We start from the raw sequence: 23,431 nt of genomic DNA, 5'->3' as shown, positions 1-23,431 counted from the left end.
CTAAACCAAAGCTTTCTGGGAAACATCACTCCCGGGCAACGGTGCCAGTTGCTTGCCAACATTGCGCCCGGTGAAGAGCCCAATGAGCGCTGCCGGTGCCTTCTCAATCCCTCGACGACGTCCTCGATGTAGGCAATCTTGCCATCCTTGAGGTGGTGTAGTACTTGACAAATTAACTGATTGCCTATCCGTTGCCCCCATGTAAACTTATATTAGTATTTCAGACAACTGGCGGGACATATATATGGTTGTTATGAGTTGGTCGAAACTTGTGATATATGGCTACACTAACTGCATGAGTTCTTGTCCATTACTGCAATTTGGGCATATACATGTGATGTATCAGGAATTGTGTTTTCTTCTTTCTCAATGTTCTCAATTTGATCTTCTCCATGTTCCCCATGTGTTCCTTATATGGTTTACTTTCCTCTGGTTGGTAGGGCACGCAAAGGCACGCAGAAATTTCTAGTACATGAACTTCCTCTTCCTTCTTCATAGTTTTTTCATAGTTTTGCAGGCGTATCTCTTTGGTTTTGCAGGCGCATTTGGTCCTTGTTTAGTTCCTCAAAAATTTTGCAAAATTTTTCAGATTCTCCGTCACATCGAATCTTTAGACGTATGCATGGAGTATTAAATATATATAAAAATAAAAACTAATTGCACAGTTTGGTCGGAATTGACGGGACGAATCTTTTGAGTCTAGTTGGTCTATAATTGGACAATATTTGTCAAATACAAACGAAAGTGTTACTATTCATATTTTGCAATTTTTTTTAAAAGTAAACAAGGCCTTGATATATCCAAAGTCAAGTCAGCATGGCCGGCGTAGACGTACAGGCAAATTAAAGGCAACAACTAGGTGCCTTATAATAATGACAAGGAATAAATTAATTAATCTCATGAACTAATTACTTATTAATTGCGGCCAGCCCATATAAAAGGTCAGTTTACCAGGCCGATTCATCCATTGGTCGATCATCTTAGCTTTCGTAGCAGATCAGGGCTGGCCGGCTTGCTTCAAGGTGAGAATCTCTCTCTTTCTCTCTCTCTCTCTCTCTCTCTCTCTCTCATTTTGTAGAGCAAATTAAAACTAGCTAAGGTTTTTGCAATTACATGGCTAGCTAAAATCAAGAGCCTGTGTAGTGTACATAGCTGTGTGTGTTGAGATGTTCTATTTTTCTATCATCATTTTTATGCTTTATTATTTCATATAAAATAATTCGAACATGGGAACTGCATATATACTAGGGAACCACCATTTATATACCCATATGGGTTGAAATGGGAGCAATATTCTTTTTCCTGGGATGTTTTGTTAGGTCTGAGGATCCTCATCTATCCTAAATGAAGAAATCATAGTTCATATCCATGTTTGGATAGACGTCTTCCGCGTGATATTTCTTAACATAATCACATTCTTATTTTCATAATTAATTCTTTGTTGGCAGGCGTGCTATGGTTACAAATTATACAAACATATAAAAAGATGTCCACATTCAAACTTTAGACCTTGTTTATTAGATTCAAGGAATTTCAAATAAAATTTGTAGAAATCAGGATACCATGAATTCAAGTGCTATACATATTCAGACTCGCTCCACTAATTCCATCATTATTACGGACTGAACATGAATAGAATCTCTTATCTTTGTTTTAGTTCAAACATTTCTAGCTTAGGCCACTTTTTTTAATAAATGGAAGAAAGAACAGTACACTAAACAAAGCTGAAGAATGTCGGCATGAATTTTAACAATGATTTTCATGCCCTAATAATATATACCATAACGCAACACTCCTTACTAAATTCCTGCTTGCCAGCACAACCAAGTCTTTTTGCACTCAAATTCCTGTACGGAGTAATGTTTTTTGGTGCCTTAATTATACTCCTTGGTAACCTGGTATTTGTGTGCTCTTATCATCCGCTCGATCACCCTCCATTGTCATGGAGACAACAAGAACAGCAATAAGATAACCGAAACCCAAGACTGGATCACTACTGCAGAAAGAATAACCGTGGCGGGTGTTTTCCCTTTTCAGCAGCGGGCAAACGCGTCCGCCACGGCCATAAGGCCACGGTAAATCGTGGCCACTTCCATGGCGGGCGAGCGCGACCGCTGCGGTTAATAACCGCAGCGGGCAACGTAAAGCGCCCGCTACGGTTAACTCTCATTTACCGTAGCGGGCACGTAACGACGTCCGCTACGGTTAATTGATTAACCGCAGCGGGCTCCTTATGTTGCCTGCAACGGATATTGATATTAACCGTAGCGGTCGGCTTATGTTGCCCGCCACGGTTAAGTGTTTTTAAATAAATAAAAAACACTTTTGTAGAACCATTGCTGCATATATAATTAAACAATTTGCAAATTCCAGAATCTAGATTTCATTTCAGAAACAGAAGATATATATATATATATATATATATATATATATATATATATATATATATATATATAGACACACACATATGCCTAGCAGTTCAATACATAAGACATAACATAATATATAAATCCACTTAGTTGTTCTCATTTTTTTTAAACCGAGGTAAACCCCATTTCCATTATCACTAACGGAAATACAAAGTCTTTGAAGCAGTTTAGAGAGACAGAATGGGCAGAGCCCAAAGAAACCTTACGATTACAAAAGCTACCAAAGAAATAAGGCTGTTGAAACCTATCTCTCCACCGATCTGACTCTGGAAAGTCAGATAACCGACCAGATTACAAGACATGGAAACAGAGTAGACCCAATCCGCATCACGATTGGCCGCTTTCTTCAGGCACTTGACCGGAGATCTTCTACTCTTCTTCTTCCTCGTTGTTCTCATCATTGTTTCTCACTAGCAGCTCCCCCTCTCTGTTTCTCTTGGCAAGAAGAGAGGTAGCTATCTTGAGCATCGTGTTCACTCCATTCTCCAAGGCTTCCTTGTCTACATCCTTGAAAAGACCTGCCCAGTATTTCATTAAAGCACAAGCATGACAAATAATAGAGATTGGGTTTGATAACAATTTTCCTTCGAAACATGTTCTGTTCCGGGCTTTCCAGATAGCCCAACAAACTGCCCCAATCCCAATTGCATGAAACTATTTTCCTGTAGGTATCCAAACATCACACCAATTCCAACATTGTTCAAAAGAACAAGGAATATTATCAGCTCCAATACATTTAGCTACTATAGCCCAAACTGCTTTAGCAGTACTACATTGAAAGAACAAGTGAGATAGATTTTCAGCTTTATCACAAAAATAACAGGTGGGATCACCTGTCCATTTTCTTTTAACCATATTATCTTTTGTCAACACAGCATTGTTAAGCATAAGCCACGAATCCGCTACAGATCACAATTCTACTACGTGGGTGTAATCCGTCGGCCGTAGCATGGTGTCCCATCTCCTAAGCTTCTCGAACTCTGGTCGAACTGCCAATTCACCTTCATTGTCGAAGAATGGTTCGCCTTCGAGCACGCATTTCTCTAGGATGAACTTACAGATGTCCGCCTTGATTTGCTTAAAAGCTTGGCGTTCATTCTTCATCATCTCTCCACGATTCTTCACTGCTTCTTTGAGCTTCTTCCAGCTGTTGGTGTACTCCTTGCTTTCCCTTAGGTTCTCGCAGGTGTACAAGCCACATGCCTTTGATCCCAAGGGTTGTTTGGCGCACTGCACGATCGATACAAAAGCATTAGAACACATATATACCAATAGCATAATTGAACTACCTTTGAAATATACTTACGCGGAAATCGCGTCGGATTTTGAGGTGGTGCTTATGCCTCTTTTTGAATTTCTCCATTCTCCGATCCCAGCATTGCGGATCCTTGAGATATGCACTATAAGCGCTGCACGAAGTGTATTAGTGTTAGCGTCAATTTGAATACGATAATCGTAAATGATCAAGAAGCTCGGTGGCTTACTTTTTCAAGCAGTCTTCGAAGGCCTTGTACCCCTTTTTGTTTGGTACCTGTAACGAGTCAAATATAACAGCCCGACCATCTTGAGGATAGACGAGGAAGGCAACCCAGTGGCCACCGGCTAGGTCATTTCTACACCATTGAAACAAGTATAGGTTATGTCAACGAGAAGGCATGACCCTAGCCACTTTTGCTCTACATGCATGTTTTCGACTTACCCAAAGTGGTAGGCAGCCATAATACAATGCGGCCCATCCGGGTTGAGCTTCTTCATTACCTCAAAGATGTACCTTGACAATTTCTTATTCTCCTCTTTCATGTTTTCTTCGTACTTCTTTTCCCTCTGCCGCACGGTCAACTCTAGGTCCGTTATCTGGAAACCCTTGATCACTCTCTCAGCAATATGCATTGGAGAGAGGTATAGGATAGGATGGGGCCTTTTGTTGCTAATAGTGACCGTCAACCTATGCCTCATGTCCCGCTTTCGCTTCCTTGTCTGTTTTGTCCCCTCTTCTTCTGGTACCTTCTTCTTCTTCTTGCCAAACTCTATGTGATCCATATCCTTCACCATCTCATACACCTTTGGCCCCCAACTAGTCTACGCCGGTGCTTCACCCTGCGGCTCTTCCTGATCAGCGAAGAACTGATTCATAACACTTCTTCTGTACCTGTGCTTCTTGACGAGGAACTGCCTATGCCTCATGTACACCATCTTGTGAGATTGCTGGAGATAAGTGTAGCAGGTCCCGTCGATGCACACTACGCAGCCGGTCTTCCCTTTGATCTGCCCTGATAGTGAGAAGAGACCGGGGTAATCGGTGATGGTGACAATGATGATGGCTTTTAGGGTGAACTTCTCTTTGCGGGATGCATCAATCATCTCTACCCCAACATCAAATAACTCCTGCATTTCCTCCATCAACGGCTCTAGGAAGACATCGATATCGTTACCTGGTTGCTTCGGTCCTGAGATAAGCATGGTCAGCATAAGATACCTTCGCCCTTGACACATATGGGAAGGTAGGTTGTAGACGGTGAGTACAACTGGCCAGGTGCTGTGCGAGCTGCTAAGCTCACCAAAAGGGTTCATCACGTCAGTACTCAGCGCGAGCCGAACGTTCCTAGGATCCTTACCAAATTCCGGGTATGCCTTGTCAAAATCTTTCCACTGTTGGCCATCGGATGGGTGCCGCAGCATGCCATCATCCTTCTTGCGGTCAGCTGATGCATGCGAGGACATGAGCTTGGCATCCTCTAGGTTCTCGAATAGTGCACGCAAGCGGTCGGTCACAGGCAGGTACCACAACGATAGTGCTGGACTTTTCCTCCGCGTGTAACCCTCTTCTTCCTCATCCTGCTGAGACGAGATGCGATTGGCTGCGGCATTGCTATTCTTGGCCCCCTTCTTCCTCTTCGGACCACCCCGCAAGGCCACATCGTCGTCTTCGTCCACACGACATCCAGCATTCCTCTTGTAGTGACTGGCGCCGCAGTGCGGACAACTCGTCATATTCTCATACTTCTTGCCTCGATACAGAATGCAGTGGTTGGGGTAGGCATCAAACTTTCTAAGTTTCATCGCAACTGGATGAATCAACTTCTTCGCACGGTAGGTATTTGCGGGGACCTTGTTACCCGTCGGGTACGTGGTAGCAAAGTAACTTAACAGCTCATTGAAGCTAGTATCAGACTAGCCATGCCGGGCCTTCATCATCAACATGTGGAGGTTGAACCGAAGCACCGTACACTCCTTGGGACAATCGCCGCCGTCCTTATACAGTGGATCAAGTGCAGCCTGCTTCATCTCCCTGAAATTTTCCAACCACTTCGGGGAGCCATACACAACGTCGTCTTCATCGATGTGGCTGACTAAACCCTCGATCACCTCGATATCCTCGGGTTCCTGCACGGTAGCCGCCTCGCCATCTGCAACACCATCTGCCATCTCCCCGAGTATATCATCCACCGTGATGTAATCACGAGCACTGTCATTGTTGCCACAGGTTGGCCCTGCAGTCGCTGGAGATGAGATGGGCGCTCTAGGTTCTTGGTTCATGGTCGTCGACGCTGAGCTCAAACTAGATGCATCGCCACTGGGGTCCACTCTTTCACCGTGATGAGTCCAGACTGTGTAACCCTCCATGAAACCAAACCGAATCAAGTGAGACTGCACTATACCGTCGTTCGTGAAGGCTGTCAGATTCTTGCAGCGAGAACATGGACATATGGTTGTCGTCCGCTTCGATCTCTCACGGTGAGCTTCCGCCGCGGCAATAAACTTCCTCACTTCAACAAGGTACCGCGGGTCAAGCACCCGATTCATCCCGTACATCCATTCCGACCTATCCATCTCGTGCCTGCGATGAAGGTTTCATATGCATCCATTAAGAATCTAGACAAGAAAAACACAACTTTCTCTCTCCTCCATGAAACTAGATCTAGATCTAGCTATATATAGACATAGAGGAGGCTCAAAAGTGAGAGAAAGAGGAGACAGAGGGGAGAGACCTCCTATATACCTCTTATGATGTCCTACTCCACCAAATCAAAGTTCTAAACCACAATTCAATTATTTGGTCAAATTTTAGGGCAAAACCACTCCCCCACGATTTGGAAGAGAGGAGCCGTCACGAAGAAGAAAAAGAGGGTCGGCTGGCTGCTATTTATAGTGCCAACGGTTAACCGAAGCGGTCAACATAAAGAGCCCGCTGCGGTTAATGTTAGTTAACCGCAGCGGGCATCTTAAACAGCCCGCTGCAGTAAATGCATTAACCGTAGCGGGCATGTTACGAAGCCCGCTGCGGTTAATAAGATTAACCGAAGCGGGCGTTTTATATTGCCCGCTACGGTTAATCGTTTACCGCAGCGGGCGTTTCTGTGGTCGGTTGTTCTGGCGTGCGGATGAATAACCGTGGCGGGCGAAAACTGTGCCCGCCACGGAGGTGGAAATGGGCTCGTTGCGGTTAATGAATCCTGTAGTAGTGGATGTGCCTGAACTGGTTTAAAGGGAAAGCTGTGCAGGATTAGCAGTGTAATTCTCAAAAAAAAAAATGATAGCTTAATTAAGAGAGGAACAGGTACATCACCTGAGGGTCAGCAAAGCACACCGGGTAGCTGGGCACTTTTTGAGCAGAGAACCGTGAATGTGAACCGAATTGAGACGAACTATCAGGATTTTTGGTTCTTGGTATGACGGTTGCATGTTCTGATTGCTTTAGTGTGCGGTTTTGGTGTCAGTTTTCAAACGACGAGAACTGAACATCTGAATACGGGAACTAGCGCATATATATATTTATCTGTCCATCCACTATCTCTCTTCAAATTTTACAATGTGAGCACTTTGATTTTCTTCGTTGTTCCACTCCAACCAAATAATTTTTGTTGGAAAGTTACTCTCCATTATTAACTTCCATGTTCATCTAACTTAATTATCTTCACCCATTACACTACTCTATATGTGTAGGCTTGCTGGTTGATTGGCTCCTCGATCTACTGCTGCATCGTACCGCCGCTGCCCCTGCACTGAGAGAGTTAGTGACATGGATTTAAAAACCATCCATGTAGCAGCATGTCTCACCATAGCACTTCTGTTTCTGATCACCACTAAAATGATGATCCTACAAAGAAAAGATCTAAACAAAAGAGTGCCAGCACTTCCACCTGTTGTGAGTTTCGTTTCACTAATTGCTTCTCTGCCTACACTCCTAACAAGGGGTCTCCCTGCCGTGATCCATGGCCTGCACGCAAAGCTCGGAACCGTATTCACGATAAGCCTGTTTGGGGTGAAGAAGGTGACCTTTCTGGTTGGGCCAGAGGCCACAGCTCACTTCTTCGAAGGCTCAGAGTCAGAGATCAGACAGTCGAATATCTACGAATTCAGTGTGCCCGTTGTTGGCCGAGGAGTTCTGTATGATGTGGACTTGACTACCAGGAGCAGGCAGCTCAGCTTCTGCACCAACGCGATAAAGCCGATGAACGTGAGAAGCCATGTTGATGCTATGGTTCAAGAGGTTGAGGTACGTAATATATAAGCTATTCACATTGACACACATATTCTCAATCTGTTAATTTGATTTCTTGATGATGCATGTTCTCTCTGGAGCAGAGATCTTTTTATTTATAATTATATATATATAGTACTTATTTCAGCTAACACAAAATTAATGTGTAGGGTTACTTTGCACAATGGGGGCAACATGGCGTTGTTGATCTAAAGCATGAGATTTGGCACTTGATCCTTGTCATCGCAAATCGGTGCTTGCTCGGAAAGCATATACGGGAAAACATGTTCGACCAAGTAGCCACACTCCTCAACGAACTCTTCGACAACACCTCCTACCTAATCAGCTTCTTCTTCCCTTACCTCCCTATCCCGCCGCACCACCGGCGCGACAAGGCTCGCTCTAAACTTGGGGAGATTATCCATGACGTGGTGAGATCACGCAGGACCTCATCAGGTCTAGCTGACAACAACGACAACGACGACATGCTGCAGAGACTCGTAGACTCTAACTGCATCAACGGCCGGCCCTTGACCGAGAGTGAGATCGCCGGACTAGTAGTCGGCATGGTGTTTGCAGGGCAGCACACGACCTCCAGCGCCGGCGTCTGGACAGGAGCTTGCCTGCTCAATGACGATGGTGGAAGAGACCACCTGGCCGCCGCCGTGGAAGAGCAGAGGGAGATCGTCGGCCGGCATGGGCATCGCCTGGACTACGACATCTTGCAGGAGATGGTCACCTTGCATAGCTGCGTCAAGGAGGCGTTGAGGCTACACCCTCCAGCAATGATGCTGTTCCGTCACGCGAGCAAGGGATTCAGTGTGCGGTCAAGAGAAGGCAACGTATATGAAATCCCTAAAGGACATACCTTGGTAACATGTATGGCCGTCGCCAACAGCCTGCCATACATCTATAAGGACCCGCATGTGTATGATCCGAGTAGGTTTGGTCCGGGGAGAGAGGAGGACAAAGTTGAAGGTGGCAAGTTCTCCTACATGTCGTTCGGTGCCGGTAGGCATGCTTGCCTTGGGAAGGACTATGCTTACATGCAGATCAAGGTGATATGGAGCCATTTGCTGAGAAACTTTGACCTCGAATTGGTCTCCCCTTTTCCGGAGGAAGCATGGGAGAAGCTCATTCCAGAGCCTAAAGGTAAAGTGTTGGTAAGTTATAGGAGAAGGGTGTGTTCTGCTTGAAAGAATTTGCTAGGTTCTGTTCTTTTGCGTGTGGAGGACTGTCGGGTGCTATATATATGAATTTCAAATATAATTAATAAGAGAGAGTGTGTACTGGGAATTCATTCTTATCGGTACAACAGTGGAGGAGTGAAGGCATATGCTTCCATGGCTCCACCACCATACTAATAAGAACTGATTCAATTCCCACATAAAAAGTGTACCGGTGAATGTAATGTGCAGCGTCCCCGATGTAGTGCAACATATATTAATTACTTCTCAATCCGCATGGAGCGCTGCCGTTGCCGGCCACCATCTCCTCCTCGAACTCATGGTACTTGACAAAGTAGTCCGAGGCCACAAAGCCCTCCATGCGGATACGCTTGATGATCAAGCTTGTGAGGTTACGCACACCCTCCGGCTGCTCCAGGTTGTACTGAGAGATTATCCCACACATGGCGATGCGGCCGTGCACACGCATGTTGAGTAGCACGGCGTCCACCATTGCCCCACCGACGTTCTCAAAGTAGACGTCGATGCCCTCTGTAAAGTACCTAAAAAAGATGTATAGTAAAGTATTTGAGCATGCTATTTGGAACATGAAAGTGTGATGTTGAAGGATTGAAAACGGCGACTAGAGGGGAGGAGTGAATGGGAGCCATAAATTTCTTTCAAAATATTTAGCCGCTGTCCCAAAATCACTGCTAAACACAAGCACGTTCCAAAACTAAGATACTCAAGCCAACTAGTGACAAAAGTATCAAAAAATTCAGAACGGTAGGGAGCTAACGCAACAGACAGAATATGAATTGGAGCTCAAACGACCAAACTAGACATAAAACAAGAAATTGATGCTAAAAAAATGGCTTGAAAAATCTCTGGAAAATCGATCAACACAGAAAAAGAAAGAAAACAATTTGCTGCCTGGATTGACACAGAAGATGCACAAAATCGATTAAGCCAGCTAACTCAAACAGCATGACAAAAAGACGAATTTTATCTCTAGTGAATAAAAGATATTTGCTCTTTGTAAATCTGTCATGTGGGGCCGCACTTACTCACGTCAGCAGCGGGCCCGTAACATCAGGCGGGTCGCAACACGCGCTGAGGCATCATGCGCAGGTGCTCAGGAGGAAGGTGCGGCTAAGGAAAGTGGCTGATTTGATTAGATGATTGTTTGGCCTAATGTTTAGGGGATTCATTCCTAATTACTTATTTCCTAATTTCTTTGTTGCCAAGTGTGGCAGGCCACATGCCTATATAATCTGTACTAGAGGTCATGATCAATCAAGCAAGAAGTATTCCTAATCTCTCTATCTTCTGTAAGCCTACGGTAGAGGGGTATCACCTCATCGAAGAAGACGGCCGACGGCTACGAGCTTCATAGCCGCGGTCCAGCTAGTCAAGGGTTTGCTGGTCTTGACAACCTGGTATCGGACTCCAGGCGTTCCCGTTCCCGACGACCCTCTCCCACCCGCTCCGCCCAATCCACCACAGCAGTCGCCCACCATCCTAGCAGCCCTTCATCCAACGCGTCCGCGCCGCACCCAGCCACCATGAGTGAGCCGACCATTGCCGATGTGATGGAGATGTTGAAGACCCTCACTTTGGAGCTGACAACCATGAAGTCCGACGTGGCGGCCATGAAGGCTAAGGCATCGCCATCAACGGACAGCAGCATCGGCGGCCACCCAAACAGGGCGCGCGATCTTGATCACCCTCCGAAATTCCAGAAATTGGATTTTCCCCGCTACGACGGTAAGACCGATCCGCTGCTCTTCATCAACAAATGCAAATCATACTTCCGCCAGCAGCGTACCATGGCGGAGGAGCGAGTCTGGATGGCCTCGTACAACCTGGAGGACGTCGCGCAGCTCTGGTACATCCAGCTTCAAGAAGATGAAGGCACGCCACCATGGGGGTGTTTCAAGGATCTCCTGCACCTCCGGTTCGGGCCTCCCTCTGTTCGCTCCGTTATTTGAGCTCGTCGAGTGCCGGCGTACGGCTACGGTGGTGGAGTACTCCAATCGCTTCCAGGCCCTTCTACCGTGTGCGGGTCATCTGGAGGAGGTGCAGCGCGTCCAGCTCTTCACCGGTGGACTTCTGCTACCACTCAGCCATGTCGTCCGCATCCACAACCCAGAGACGTTGGCGGCTACAACGAGCCTAGCCCGCTAGGTGGAGCCGATGGAGGCTGACCGATCGGCGCCGGCCCCAGCTCGTGTTCCACCATGCGGCATCCTGCATGCGCCCGTGACCCGACCTGCACTTCCAGCGCCCCCAGCGCAACTGGTGCTCCAGGCTCCACTAGCGGCCGCCCAGCAGGGCCACGGCGAGGGCAATTAACAACGCCTCACCCCAGACGAGATGGCGGAACGGCGTCGTCTAGGTCTGTTTTTCAATTGCAATGAAAAATATACACGTGGCCACAATCAGTTGTGCAGGCGCATTTTCTTCGTGGACGGCGTGGAGATTGAGGACGCGTCGGACGACGCAGAACACGACGCCGAGGTGCCCTGTTTTTCCCTATAGGTAGTGGCTGGGGTCCCGTGGCGGGCACTATGCAGATCACCATGGTTCTCGGTACTGCGGCCCTCGTCGCCCTTCTGGACTCCGGCAGCACGCACAACTTCATTTTGGAGGAGGCAGCACGGCGCTCCGGTCTACCCCTTCGCCAGCGGCCTCGCCTCACCGCCTTGGTCGCCAATGGTGAGCGGGTCACCTGCGCTCGGGTCATCCGCAAAGCGCCCCTACACGTCGATGGCGAGGCATTTTTGGCCGATCTCTACGTCATGCCGCTGGCCGGGTACGACGTCGTCCTTGGTACCCGGTGGCTCGGCGAGCTGGGGCCCATCGTCTGGGACCTTGGTTGCCGGCGTGTCTTGTCCTTTGGTACCAGCACTGCGCGCGACAGTAGAGGCGCTGAGCGCGTCCCTCCTTGATGAGCTGCTGGCCACCGTCAGCGATGTCTTCGCCGAGCCCACCGGCTTGCCACCGCCACACACCCACGACCACAGCATCGTCCTCCAACTTGGCGCCCCTCCAGTGGCCGTCCGCCCCTATCGGTACCGGCGACCCACAAGGACGAGCTCGAGCGGCAGTGCGCCGCCATGATCACCCAGGGGATCATCGGCCACAGCGACTCGGCATTCTCCTCGCCGGTCCTCCTCGTCAAGAAGGCGGATGGTTCATGGCGGTTCTATGTCGACTACCGTGCCCTGAACGCCCTCACCATCAAGGGTGCATTCTCCATCCCCGTCGTCGACGAGCTGCTGTACGAGCTGCATGGGGCGCGCTTTTTCACCAAGCTCGACCTCCTGTCGGGGTACCACCAGGTGCGGATGCGGCCTGAGACATCCACAAGACGGCGTCCCGCACCCACGACGGCCTGTACGAGTTCTTGGTGATGTCGTTCGGCCTCTGCAATGCCCCAGCAACATTCCAAGCACTCATGAACGACGTGCTGCGTGCCTACCTCTGCCGGTTTGTGCTTGTTTTCTTTGACGACATTTTGATATACAGCTCTAGCTGGGCGGACCACCTCCGACACCTCTGCGTCGTCTGGACTCTACTGCGCCAACACCGCCTCTTCGTCAAGCGGTCGAAGTGCTCGTTCGGTGTCAACTTCGTGGGCTACCTCGGCAACATGCCATGGATCCCGCCAAGGTCCAGGCCATACACGACTGGCCGCAGCCTCGCTCTGCGCGTGCTGTACGCAGCTTCCTCGACCTGACGGGCTACTACCGGAAGTTCGTCCACAACTACGGCACCATCACAGCGCCCCTCACCGCGCTCCTGAAGAAGGAGGGGTTCACGTGGAACAACGACGCCAAAGCTGCCTTCACCGCTCTTAAGACGGCTATGACGTCAGCCCCTGTCTGGCCCTTCTGGACTTCGGCAAGCCCTTCATCGTCGAGTGCGACGCGTCTACCCACAGCTTCGAGGCGGTCCTCATCCAGGAGGCGCATCTGATCGCTTTCTTCAGCAGTCCAGTGGTGCCACGACACTGCTCCCTTGCGGCATATAAGCGGGAGCTCATTGGCCTCGTCATGGTTGTGCGGCATTGGCGGCCGTACTTGTGGGAACGTCGCTTCTACGTCAAGACGGACCACTACAGCCTCAAGTACCTCCTCGATCAGCGCCTCGCGACGATCCCACATCATCACTGGGTCGTGACTATCATTTTTTCAGATTTCTCTATCGAGTACAAGTCGGGGGTGACCAACACGGTGGCTGATGCCCTCTCACGCCGCGCACCGACGAGGACCCGGCGGTTGCGCTCATGGCGATTTTGGGCTCTCGCTTAGACTTCATCGGCTGTCTATGCCAGGCCCAGGCAACCGACCCCGCCTTGGTGGCCATCCACGACGAGCTCCGCGCCGGCACCCGCTCCGCTCCCTAGGGATTGGCCGACAGCATGGTCACCCACGGTGGACGCCTCTACATCCCACCGTCATCGCCACTACTAGAAGAGATCCTGGCGGCCATCCACGACGATGGGCACGAGGGTGTCCAGCGCACCTTGCACCGCCTCGGCCGCGACTTCCATTTTCCCAACATGAGTCGTTGTGTGCAGGACTTTGTGCGCCAGTGCGTCACTTGTCAGAGGTACAAGTCAGAGCACCTGCACCCAGCCAGGATGCTGCCGCCGCTGCCCATCCCCACAGCTGTCTAGGCCGACATCGGCCTCGATTCTGTGGAAGCGCTGCCCCGGGTGAATGGGAAGTCGGTGATCCTCTCCATCGTCGACCGCTTCAGCAAGTACTGCCAGTTCATACCTCTGGCGCACCCGTACACTGCCAAGTCGGTGGCTCAGGTGTTCTTTACCGACATCGTGTGCCTCCATGGCATGTCGTAGTCCATGGTGTCCGACCGTGACCTAGTGTTCACCTCGCTGTTCTGGCGCGGGCTGATGCGCCTCATGGGCACCAAGCTAAACATGACCTCCGCCTTCCACCCTCAGTCCGACGGCCAAACGGAGGCGGCCAACAGGGTCATTATCATGTACTTACGCTGTTTTACAGGTGATCGACCCCGGCAGTGGCTGAGATGGCTTCCATGGGCTGAGTACATGTATAACACGGCTTATCAGTCCTCGCTTCGGGAGACGCCGTTCCGCGTGGTGTACGGCCGCAACACGCCCACCATCCGCTCCTACGAACCGGGTGAAACGCGAGTTGCAGCAGTGGAGCGCGACATGACGGAGCGCGAGGCCTTCCTCGCTAATGTTCGCTATCGCTTGGAGCAAGCATAGAGCGTCCAGAAGCGCCACTACGACCAGCAGCATCGCCCGGTGCACTATCAAGTCGGCGATTGGGCGCTGCTGCGTCTTCGTCAGCGCACCATGGCGTCCCTCGGTCAGGCGCAGACCGGCAAGCTGAAGCTGCGCTACATCGGGCCCTACCGTGTCAGCGAGATCATCAACAACGTGGTTGTGCGTCTGGAGCTTCCCCCGCAAGCTCGTATACATGATGTATTTCATGTAGGTACCCTCAAGAAGTTCGCCGGCACCCCTCCAGACGCTCCACCGGCTCTGCCCCACATCCACCATGGCACGGTGGCTCCACAACCCAGCAGGGTTGAGCGTGCTCGCGTGGCGCGAGGCGTTCGTCAGCTGCTCGTCCATTGTCGGGGCAAACCTCCAGAGTCGGCCACATGGGAAGATGCTGAGTCCTTCCTCGAGCAGTTTCCATACTTCCAGCTCGAGGACGAGCTGACTCTCGAGGGGGAGAGATGTCATGTAGGGCCGCACTTACTCACGTCAGCAGCGGACCCATGATGTCAGGCAGGCCGCAGCATGCGCTGAGGCATCAGACGCAGGTGCTCAGGAGGAAGGTGCAGCTAAGGAAAGTGGCTGATTTGATTAGATGATTGATTGGCCTAATGTTTAGGGAATTCATTCCTAATTAGTTATTTCCTAATTTCTTGTTGCCAAGTGTGGCAGGCCACGGGCTAGGAGTCATGATCAATCAAGCAAGAAGTATTCTCTCTCTATCTTCTCTAAGCCTACCGTAGAGAGAAGACAGCCGACGGCTACACAGCTCTGTAGCCGCAGTCCAGCTAGTCAAGGGTTTGCTGCTCTTGACAAATTCACAGATGCAAGCACACAGCACCTGGACCAACCAAAAATCAAGCAAACAAAGCACACAGAAGCAGCTGCTACACGAATTAACAAAACAAACGAACAGTCTTGCTGCTGGAACATGCTCACCAGAGAAATGGAAGACCAGGTTCCAGAAAGAGAAAAACTCAAATAAGGCCTTGTTTAGTCAACCCAAAAACCAAAAAGTTTTCAAGATTTCCTATCATATCGAATCTTTCGACACATGCATTAAGCATTAAATATAGATGAAAATAAAAACTAATTGAACAGTTTAACTGTAAATCGCGAGATGAATCTTTTGATCCTAGTTAGTCCATGATTGGATAATATTTGCCATGAACAAACGAAAGTGCTACAGTAGCGAAATTCAAAATATTTTCACATCCGACCAAGGCCTAAGCACCGATTTGAGCAGAAGCACTAGACCAAACCTGTAGACACTGAAATCCAAGAACAGCGATGCACAACACTGCCCTGGAATCTGAAGCAACGAAGAGCAAGTGCCTGAAAACCTGCCCTGCAGCTGGACGAACGGACAGAGCGCTGCAAACTAACACAACCAAGAAGGATGAGCCGGTGAAACTGCACACCAATAGAAGGGACCCTTGGGATCGATTTGTGCTAGCAGATGAACAAGCGACAGAGCACGCACAGCGCCGAAGCGACCGTGCTGGTAGCGCTGCTGCCGACCTCGAGAGCGCACGGAACAGAACCTCACCGAGACGCACGAAGAGCAAGAACAGAAAAACGCCCAGAGCAAAATCCAAGGGAAACTCAACCAAAACAAAAGGATTCACTCCCAAACTTTGCACAGATAAAATTCAACGTAGCACGAACTTATCCCTAAGAAATCATCGCTTGTGATTAACCCAAGCTCCGGAAAAATCACATCGTAGCCAAGAACGAAAAAGGAGAAAAACGAAGAAATGAGTGAACGAAAATCACAGACACAAAATTGGAATTCCAGAAGACAAATGGAGGATTCGAGTCTCCATTCCCAACTCGAAATCACACAAAATATACCACAAATTTTTCAGTTCATTGGGACCTCTCAAGGACACTAACTCTACGTGGAGAGGAAGAATGAAGGAGCAGGAGAGAGGTGAGGGAGATGAGGACTACCCCTCATATTACATATTTTTTTTGAGGAAAACAACCCCTACTAGGATTTTATTAAAACTTTAAAAACAGAAGCGCCGAGTACAAACATTAAGGTACAAAAAAGGATTACACAAAATTGTCTAGCCATAAATCTATTGAGGGGTGATATCTTGCTTTTGCTCTAGGATAACTAGAGCAAACTCCTTCTGAAAAACCGCTTTGCATCTTCGAATTGTATGCGCCATATTTCTGAAGATAATGTCATTTCTCATCATCCAGATGGACCAACACATAGTAATGATGATCTCCATAAAAAAAGAACTCCCAGCTGAGTCCTAAGACTTTCCAGAATGATTGCAATGTCATCCGAGTTTGGTATGAAGACTTGTAAACTGTACCAACAGGCCATCGCAAAAGGGCAGTGAAAGAATAGATGAAGTATATCTTCTTCCAGGTTGAGAGAACAGCAGACGCAATTATAATTTTGAAGAAACATCCCTTTCCTTCTGAGAAGTGCTCGAGTGCTTAATCTGTCACATAGGATTAGCCAGAAGAAAATTTTCCTTTTGTTTTGACAGCAAGAGGTCCAAAGCCATCTGAAAGAAGAATGAGTCTGACTATGTCCAACCAAATGTTTGTACACCTGCTTGGAAGAAAAATGAGTAGAACCCCAACGATAGGACCAAACATCATTATCCTGACTGAGATGCAAGGTCTGCAGAGCAGTAGAAAGATCTTGAAATTGTTGAAAAGCTTCTACCGAAAGAGGAAGATGGAAAAGCTCCTCAAGAGAGATGGAAGAGACAGCAGTGTTTAGAGTGACCCGTTGAGATTTAGCATATGAGAAGAGCTCAGGATACCTTTGATTAAGCTGAGTACCATTCCAGTTGTCAAGCCACATGAAGCAAGTAGAACCATTCTGAATATGAATCGAAGCCACCTCTTTGTAGGAATGCAGCAGTTTTAAAATGTCCCTCCACCAGAAGGAGCCTCTAAAGAGTCTATGCAGAGTAGGCAAATTATTCCTGGAGTAATAGTGTTCCCAGACCAAATGAACCCAAGGGATAGCCAGTTTATTGAAGAATTTATGCAAAAACTTCATGAGTAAACTCTCATTGTGAATTTGAAAATCAAGCACTCCAAGACCCCCTTCAATTTTTGGTCTACAAACCAAGGGCCAGGCAGCTTTTGATGGCTTCTTACAATTCAAGTTGGACCCTCTCCAAAGGCAGTGCTTCCTAAACTTGTCAATCTGCTTAAGTACCGTCTTGGGAATCAAAAAGGTACACATAGCAAAAGTTGGTAGAGCAGAAAGAACAACATTTGTTAATTGCAATCTGCCAGCCTCAGAGAGCAGGGAAGAAAAAATTACTTGTCTCCTTTCACATTTGGAAACAAGAGGCCAGAAATGAGCAACCGAGGGTTTGGCAATACTCAGTGGTAGACCCAGATAGGTGAAGGGCAAAGTTTGTTTACTGCAACCCAAGACCTCTGTTAGGATGTCCAACCTTTCATTAGAAATGTTGATAGGAACCATGAAGGATTTGTCAAAGTTTACTTTCAATCCAGAAGATTCTCCAAAAACATGTAAGATGTCTTTAAGGTGTTGAAGCTGAGATACATCCCCTTGCATGAAGATGAGAGTATCATCAGCATATTGGAGGATTGGAAAATCAGTATCATGCTCCAGAGGTAGGGGTAAAGCCAGTCTATTATTAGCATAGGCAAGATTGAGGACTGATTGAAGCACATCAGCTGCTAGGACGAAGAGTAAAGGTGATAGAGGGTCACCTTGTTTGACCCCCCTTCTGCAATGGAACACTTTACCTAGGATCCCATTGAGAAGGACAGAAGAGGTTCCAGACGTGAAGATTAACTTCATCCAATTAATCCATTTTGTTGGAAAACCTTTATGTTCCATTATTTGTAACATTAGGCCATGCTCCACTTTGTCAAAAGCTTTTTCAAAGTCCAACTTGAGAATAATGATTTCTTTCTTTGATTGGTGACACATATGCAAATATTCCAAGGCCCAGGCAACACAGTCTTGAATGGTTCTATTCTTAATAAAACCATATTGATTTTTATGAACCAATGAAGGGGTCATAGATTGTAATCTGTTGGCAAGTAATTTTGTTATGAGTTTAACTGAATTATTGAGCAAAGAGATGGGCCTGAAATCAGAAACCATTGAAGGGTCATCCTTCTTGGGGATCAGGGTTATGTAAGAACCATTGATACTTTGCAAACAGAGATTTTCAGAGTAAAAAGCTTGACAAAGATCATAGAAGTCCTGACATATCAGAGTCCAACATTTCTTCAGGAAGTCAGTATTAAAACCATCTGGGCCTGGGGATTTGTCACAAGGGAGGAGCTTCACTATTGCATCAATTTCTTCATGTGAGAAGGGCTGAATCAGGCTTGAAAGATCCACAGTATTCCGTAACAAATTTGGCAAGTCCAAGTGAACATGTGAGAAGTTGGAAGTGCCCAGTCTCTCTTTAAAGGAATTCCAAATGAGATTAGCTTTATTCTCATGATTGAAAAGAGATTGCCCTTGGTCATTGACTAGATGAGTAATAAGACTGCGCCTATGCTTAACAGTAGCATTTGCATGAAAGAATCTTGTATTGGCATCCCCAAGAGTTACCCATTTGACTGTGCCCCTTTGTTTCCGGTATGCTTTTTGTTGTTGAAGCAGGGAAATAAGCTTGTCTTCCAAGATGGATCAAAAATTCCATTCTACAAGCGAAAGATCTCTGAAATCTTCTATCAAATTAAGAAAATCCAGTACGAGCTTGACATGTGAAATATTTTGCTTTAAGTTGGAGAGAGACAATTTCCAAATTTTCAACACCTTTCTCAAGTTTTTAAATTTGGAAGTTAACAGTTTAGCAGCATCCAAATGATGAGATTCTGTGGTCCAGCCCAGGGTAACCTGATCGAAGAAATCATCACGTTGTAACCAATAGTTTTCAAATTTGAAAATATGAGTTTTGGGGATAGCAGTGGAGATAGAGATGAGGCAAGGAACATGATCCGAAGTTTCAGCAGTTAGAGTAGAAACATTGGTAGAAGGGTAATTAAGAGTCCAGGTAGCTGAGGTAAAAAACCTGTCAAGACGCTCCAACAGAGGTGGGTTTTGTTTATTGGACCAAGTAAAACGTTTTCCTTTTAAAGGTAACTCAATCAGTCCTAGAGCACTGATAGCCTCATTGAACAGATAGATTTCTGCATGATCAGCACCATCTCTATTCCTGTCTGCAGGACTACGATAGAGATTAAAATCCCCAACTATGAGCCAGTCAACATGGTCAGGCATTTGGATGTGTTTAAACCACCTGAGGAACTCTCTTTTGCCTTGAGGGGTGCAAGGGGCATATATATTAGTCAGAATCTAGGTTACCTTCGTATGAAGGGACGTAAACTCGATGGAAACTGCATAACCATTCTGAAAGATCATATTGCCAGACAAAATAGCACTCTTCCAAACGATAATGGAACCCCCAGACGCTCCAACAGAGGGTAAAAAAGCGAAATCATCAAAGGAAGGAGGACAAAAATAAGAAGGTAGGAAGGATCAAAGTTATCACGTTTAGTTTCTTGTAAGCACAAAATATCACAATTATTGGCACAAAGCCTGTCACGGATAGCATTCCATTTTATGTCTGAGTTTATCCCCCAGATATTCCAGGACAAAACATTCCACTTTCTAACTTGCATTATAACCAAAGCATAAAAACGGATGGAGGAACTGTGACAACATCAGTCCTTGAAATGTGAAGAAGCTCTAGCTTCAGAGACCTCATCAGCCGTTTCAGTGGCTGATTTCTTTCCTTTCTTAGCTTTAGTAGTAGGCTTCTTAGATGGTCCTTGATCCATCTCCTTTGCTAACCTTAACTTCTTGGAGGTAGGTCTCTGTACTGCAGCTTTGCTGTTCTTGGCACTAAGCAGGTCGTTTGAGAGTTTTGCAGCTTCAATGTCACAGAAAGCAGTTCCAAGGTCCCGCACTACAGACGGAGAAAGAACCGGAGGATTAGGTGAGCATCCTAAGCAATTTCTATCCTTGCAGATAGAGGATTTAAAACCTTTAGATTGATTATGGATTCGATCACTGCGTCTTAGATCAGCTTCTGAGATGTATGTTTTTTTTACCTCTCTTTCCTTTAGGTGGCGTCTTGCAGATTGAGGGAGCTGGAGGTGGTGTAGCTTTGTTTTCATCAAAAAAGATTTGGTCGGTACCACCATCGGAGGAATCAGCAGACTGTCCGGAGTGATCTGATATGAGAGAACAGGTGATATCAGAGATGACCACAGAGGGTTTTGAGGGAGGTAAAGAGAAGGAGAAAGATTTAATATTACCAGAGAAGTCCAAGCTTCAGATTGAAGAAATTCCTTAGCCCACTCATAAGAACCTTGTTTAAGCAGCATCAGAGTGAAGAAGTCCACCCACTGCGATGGAACTGTGACCTTTGGAAGGCTGCTGTCTGGCAAAGTATTTATCCCAGCATCTGATGGCCATTGGGCTTGGGCTGAGAGTAGATGAGCCACTAGAATCTGAAAGCCCAAGATCCATGAAGGTGTGCTTGTCCAGAGAGCCCATTTTTGCTTGCTGGTGAAGCAAATCAGGAACTAAAGGTGGGAAGAAAGTGTGGACAAAGCCCAGTTGCACCTAGTCCGAGTCAGGGATCTCCAACAGAGGTTGATTCGAAATAGGACCGCCACCCTATTGTATTGGCACCAAAGGAGCTTTCTGAGCTTGCTGAACATTTTCAGGTATCTGCAGATCCAAAGCAGGAACTTCATGTTGAGCATCTTCAGGTAAGTGCAGATCCAAAGCCTGATTATTTGGTGGAGCCTCTAGCTCAAGGTTCATGTCTAACCAGTCTATCAAATCTTCCTCTTGAATTTCCTCTGGCATGAGAGGTTGCAGATTGAGAGGTTGCAGATTGTTGAAATCAGGAAAGGCCACAATTTCCACTGGGGGAATAGGAAGTTGTGCTTGTGGGTGGATGTCAGAGTTTGTGTCTGTGCCATCATCCATGGCTATCACTTGATTAGAAATTTCAGGTTGGTCAACAGCAGCAGGATTATTAACTTGTATGACTTCTTCCTCAGGGACACCATTCTCATTGTTGCCAATCTCATTATTATTATTACCATGGTCCAGCAGCTCCTGTTGCAGGAGAATAAGAGGTGGAGCCTCATCCTGATTAGGATTGGGGTGCTGAGCCACATTGTTGTTTGCATTTGGCTGATTCCAAGGAACCTAGCCCTGATCCTCAGCATTACCATTACCAACATTACCATTACCAAATGGAGGTGGGGGTGGACCTTGTCCTGGTTGACCATAACCGAAGAACTCAAAGTGGTTGGGATCGAGATCCTCTGGATCATCTGGTGGAAAGTCTTCATCCTGAGTTTGTGCACCTAACATTGTTGCTGAGATAATCTCACACTGCACTGTCCAGCTATCTGACTCAGAAGTTTCCCCTTATGAAAAGTTGAAAAACCAAGGGATCTCATCTAAACCAGAAACTCTAACTTTGACCAGAGCTCTAGCCATATTGTTATGATTTTCTTCCCGGACAATGAGCTACCCAAAGCTGGAAACAGCCTTTTCAACCAGAGTATAGGACCAGGCATCAATATTAAGGCCAAGCATCATTAACCAAGCTTCATGAGTAAAGATAGCAGTCCTATTATTCCAAGCCTTATCATGAGGGATGAAGGAAATCTGAGTGTTACCAAAGACATGGGGGCCATTACTGATCATAGCATCTCTGTGTGAAACCCGACTGAAAGTTACATAGGCTTGCCCAAAAGGACAAGGCTGAATCAAATGATATGGGATGCCCATCTGAACATTGAGAAACTCAGCTAAAGTTGCACGAATAGCAGGGAAATCTAGCTGAGCCTGCGGCAACAGGTAGATAAAAGCAATGGCAAGATCATTGTTGACATGTTTTAGAGCACCAGTAACCACTCGATGCATTGTAGGTCTTCCTGGCACCATAACTCTCTGTCCCCAGGTGGGCATGAAAGGATTTCTCAAATGCTCTTAGATATTTTTGAGCGAACTAGCTAACCACAGGGCATTCTAGTCCAACTCTTTCTCTCTTGATCCGACGGCCACCGTGCCTCCTCATCGGTAGCTTCGACTAGACGCGAACTATCCGATACCGCCACGTGTCATCCGTTCCGCCTTGGAACCTCCGCCTGGGTTCTGAGGCCCAAACCCGCGAAACCCGCCACGAGTAGCGTACTCCATATGCTTCCTCTGCCACTCGACACGTGTCACCGATGTCCTCGACCGGTCGGCCCGCCAAGTCCTCCTGAGCCTCGCTCGACTCGCGTCCGCCGTCTTGACTTGGACAACACGGCCACTCTCATGTACACTTGCACTTGTAGATGTCCCAGATGTCACCCACAACGGCTGGTCACCCGGCCTCCTGGTCCGTCAGTCCAAGCCTCACGTCCGCCCTTCACCGCTCTAGGTCCATCGGCACAGCACGTCTCTACTTGACCTTCTCCTCGCCGTCAACCACCACATCCGAGCTCCATATCTAAACACCACAAGCCAAGAAACATATCACACACATAGCTTTCGCCATGGTAATGTTAGTCGCCAACTCAACCTATTCGTGGATCACGTCGATAATCACTCATCACAAAACGAACTACAAGGGTATTTCTCGACCTAGTGTTCGTATATGTGTATTTGGAAAGTGAAACACTCTATACAAAGATTACGCAACTTCAGTTTTTCTGCATTATTTCTCTTCATGCTAGAGAAAGAGGGGGGCAGGAATGTCAAACCTCTGCAATACCTTGTCGAGGTTCTGCTCTTTCTTGTAGTTGAAAGCATCGTCAAAGCCAAACTTGGTTTTCAGAAGATTAACCTGAAGAGGCAACATGCAAGCATTTTTTTTAAGATAAGTACCAAATGTGTTGGCAGATAGTAGTGATTTTGCCTAAAGTGCTGTTCTAGACCAATTTTTAGCTGAAATTCCACAGACCTTCTCATCGGAACCAGCACTTCCAACCACATAGCACCTGCTGCTGCTGAAACGAAGACGTAATCACCTTTCTTAGGTTTTGCCACATCACAAAGTCCAAAGTATGCAGTGAGGCCAGGCAT

General features: G+C 47.3%; 1 protein-coding gene and 1 pseudogene across 1 annotated transcript; one reads left to right on the top strand and one right to left on the bottom strand.

Moving 5' to 3' along the window:
- Positions 1–23,431, bottom strand: LOC110437509 (annotated as a pseudogene).
- On the top strand, positions 971–9,502 carry LOC8084212 (obtusifoliol 14-alpha demethylase). Its single transcript, XM_002443015.2, has 3 exons — positions 971–1,022; positions 7,374–7,926; positions 8,082–9,502. Exons 2-3 carry the CDS (start codon positions 7,450–7,452, stop codon positions 9,105–9,107), a joined length of 1,503 nt encoding a protein of 500 aa, XP_002443060.2. The 5' UTR covers positions 971–1,022; positions 7,374–7,449; the 3' UTR covers positions 9,108–9,502.

The sequence above is a fragment of the Sorghum bicolor genome, chromosome 8 (genome assembly GCF_000003195.3).
Source record: "Sorghum bicolor cultivar BTx623 chromosome 8, Sorghum_bicolor_NCBIv3, whole genome shotgun sequence".
Lineage (NCBI taxonomy): Eukaryota > Viridiplantae > Streptophyta > Magnoliopsida > Poales > Poaceae > Sorghum > Sorghum bicolor.
The sequence above is the reverse complement of the archived record's forward strand: the minus strand, read 5'-3'. Positions and strand labels throughout refer to the sequence as shown.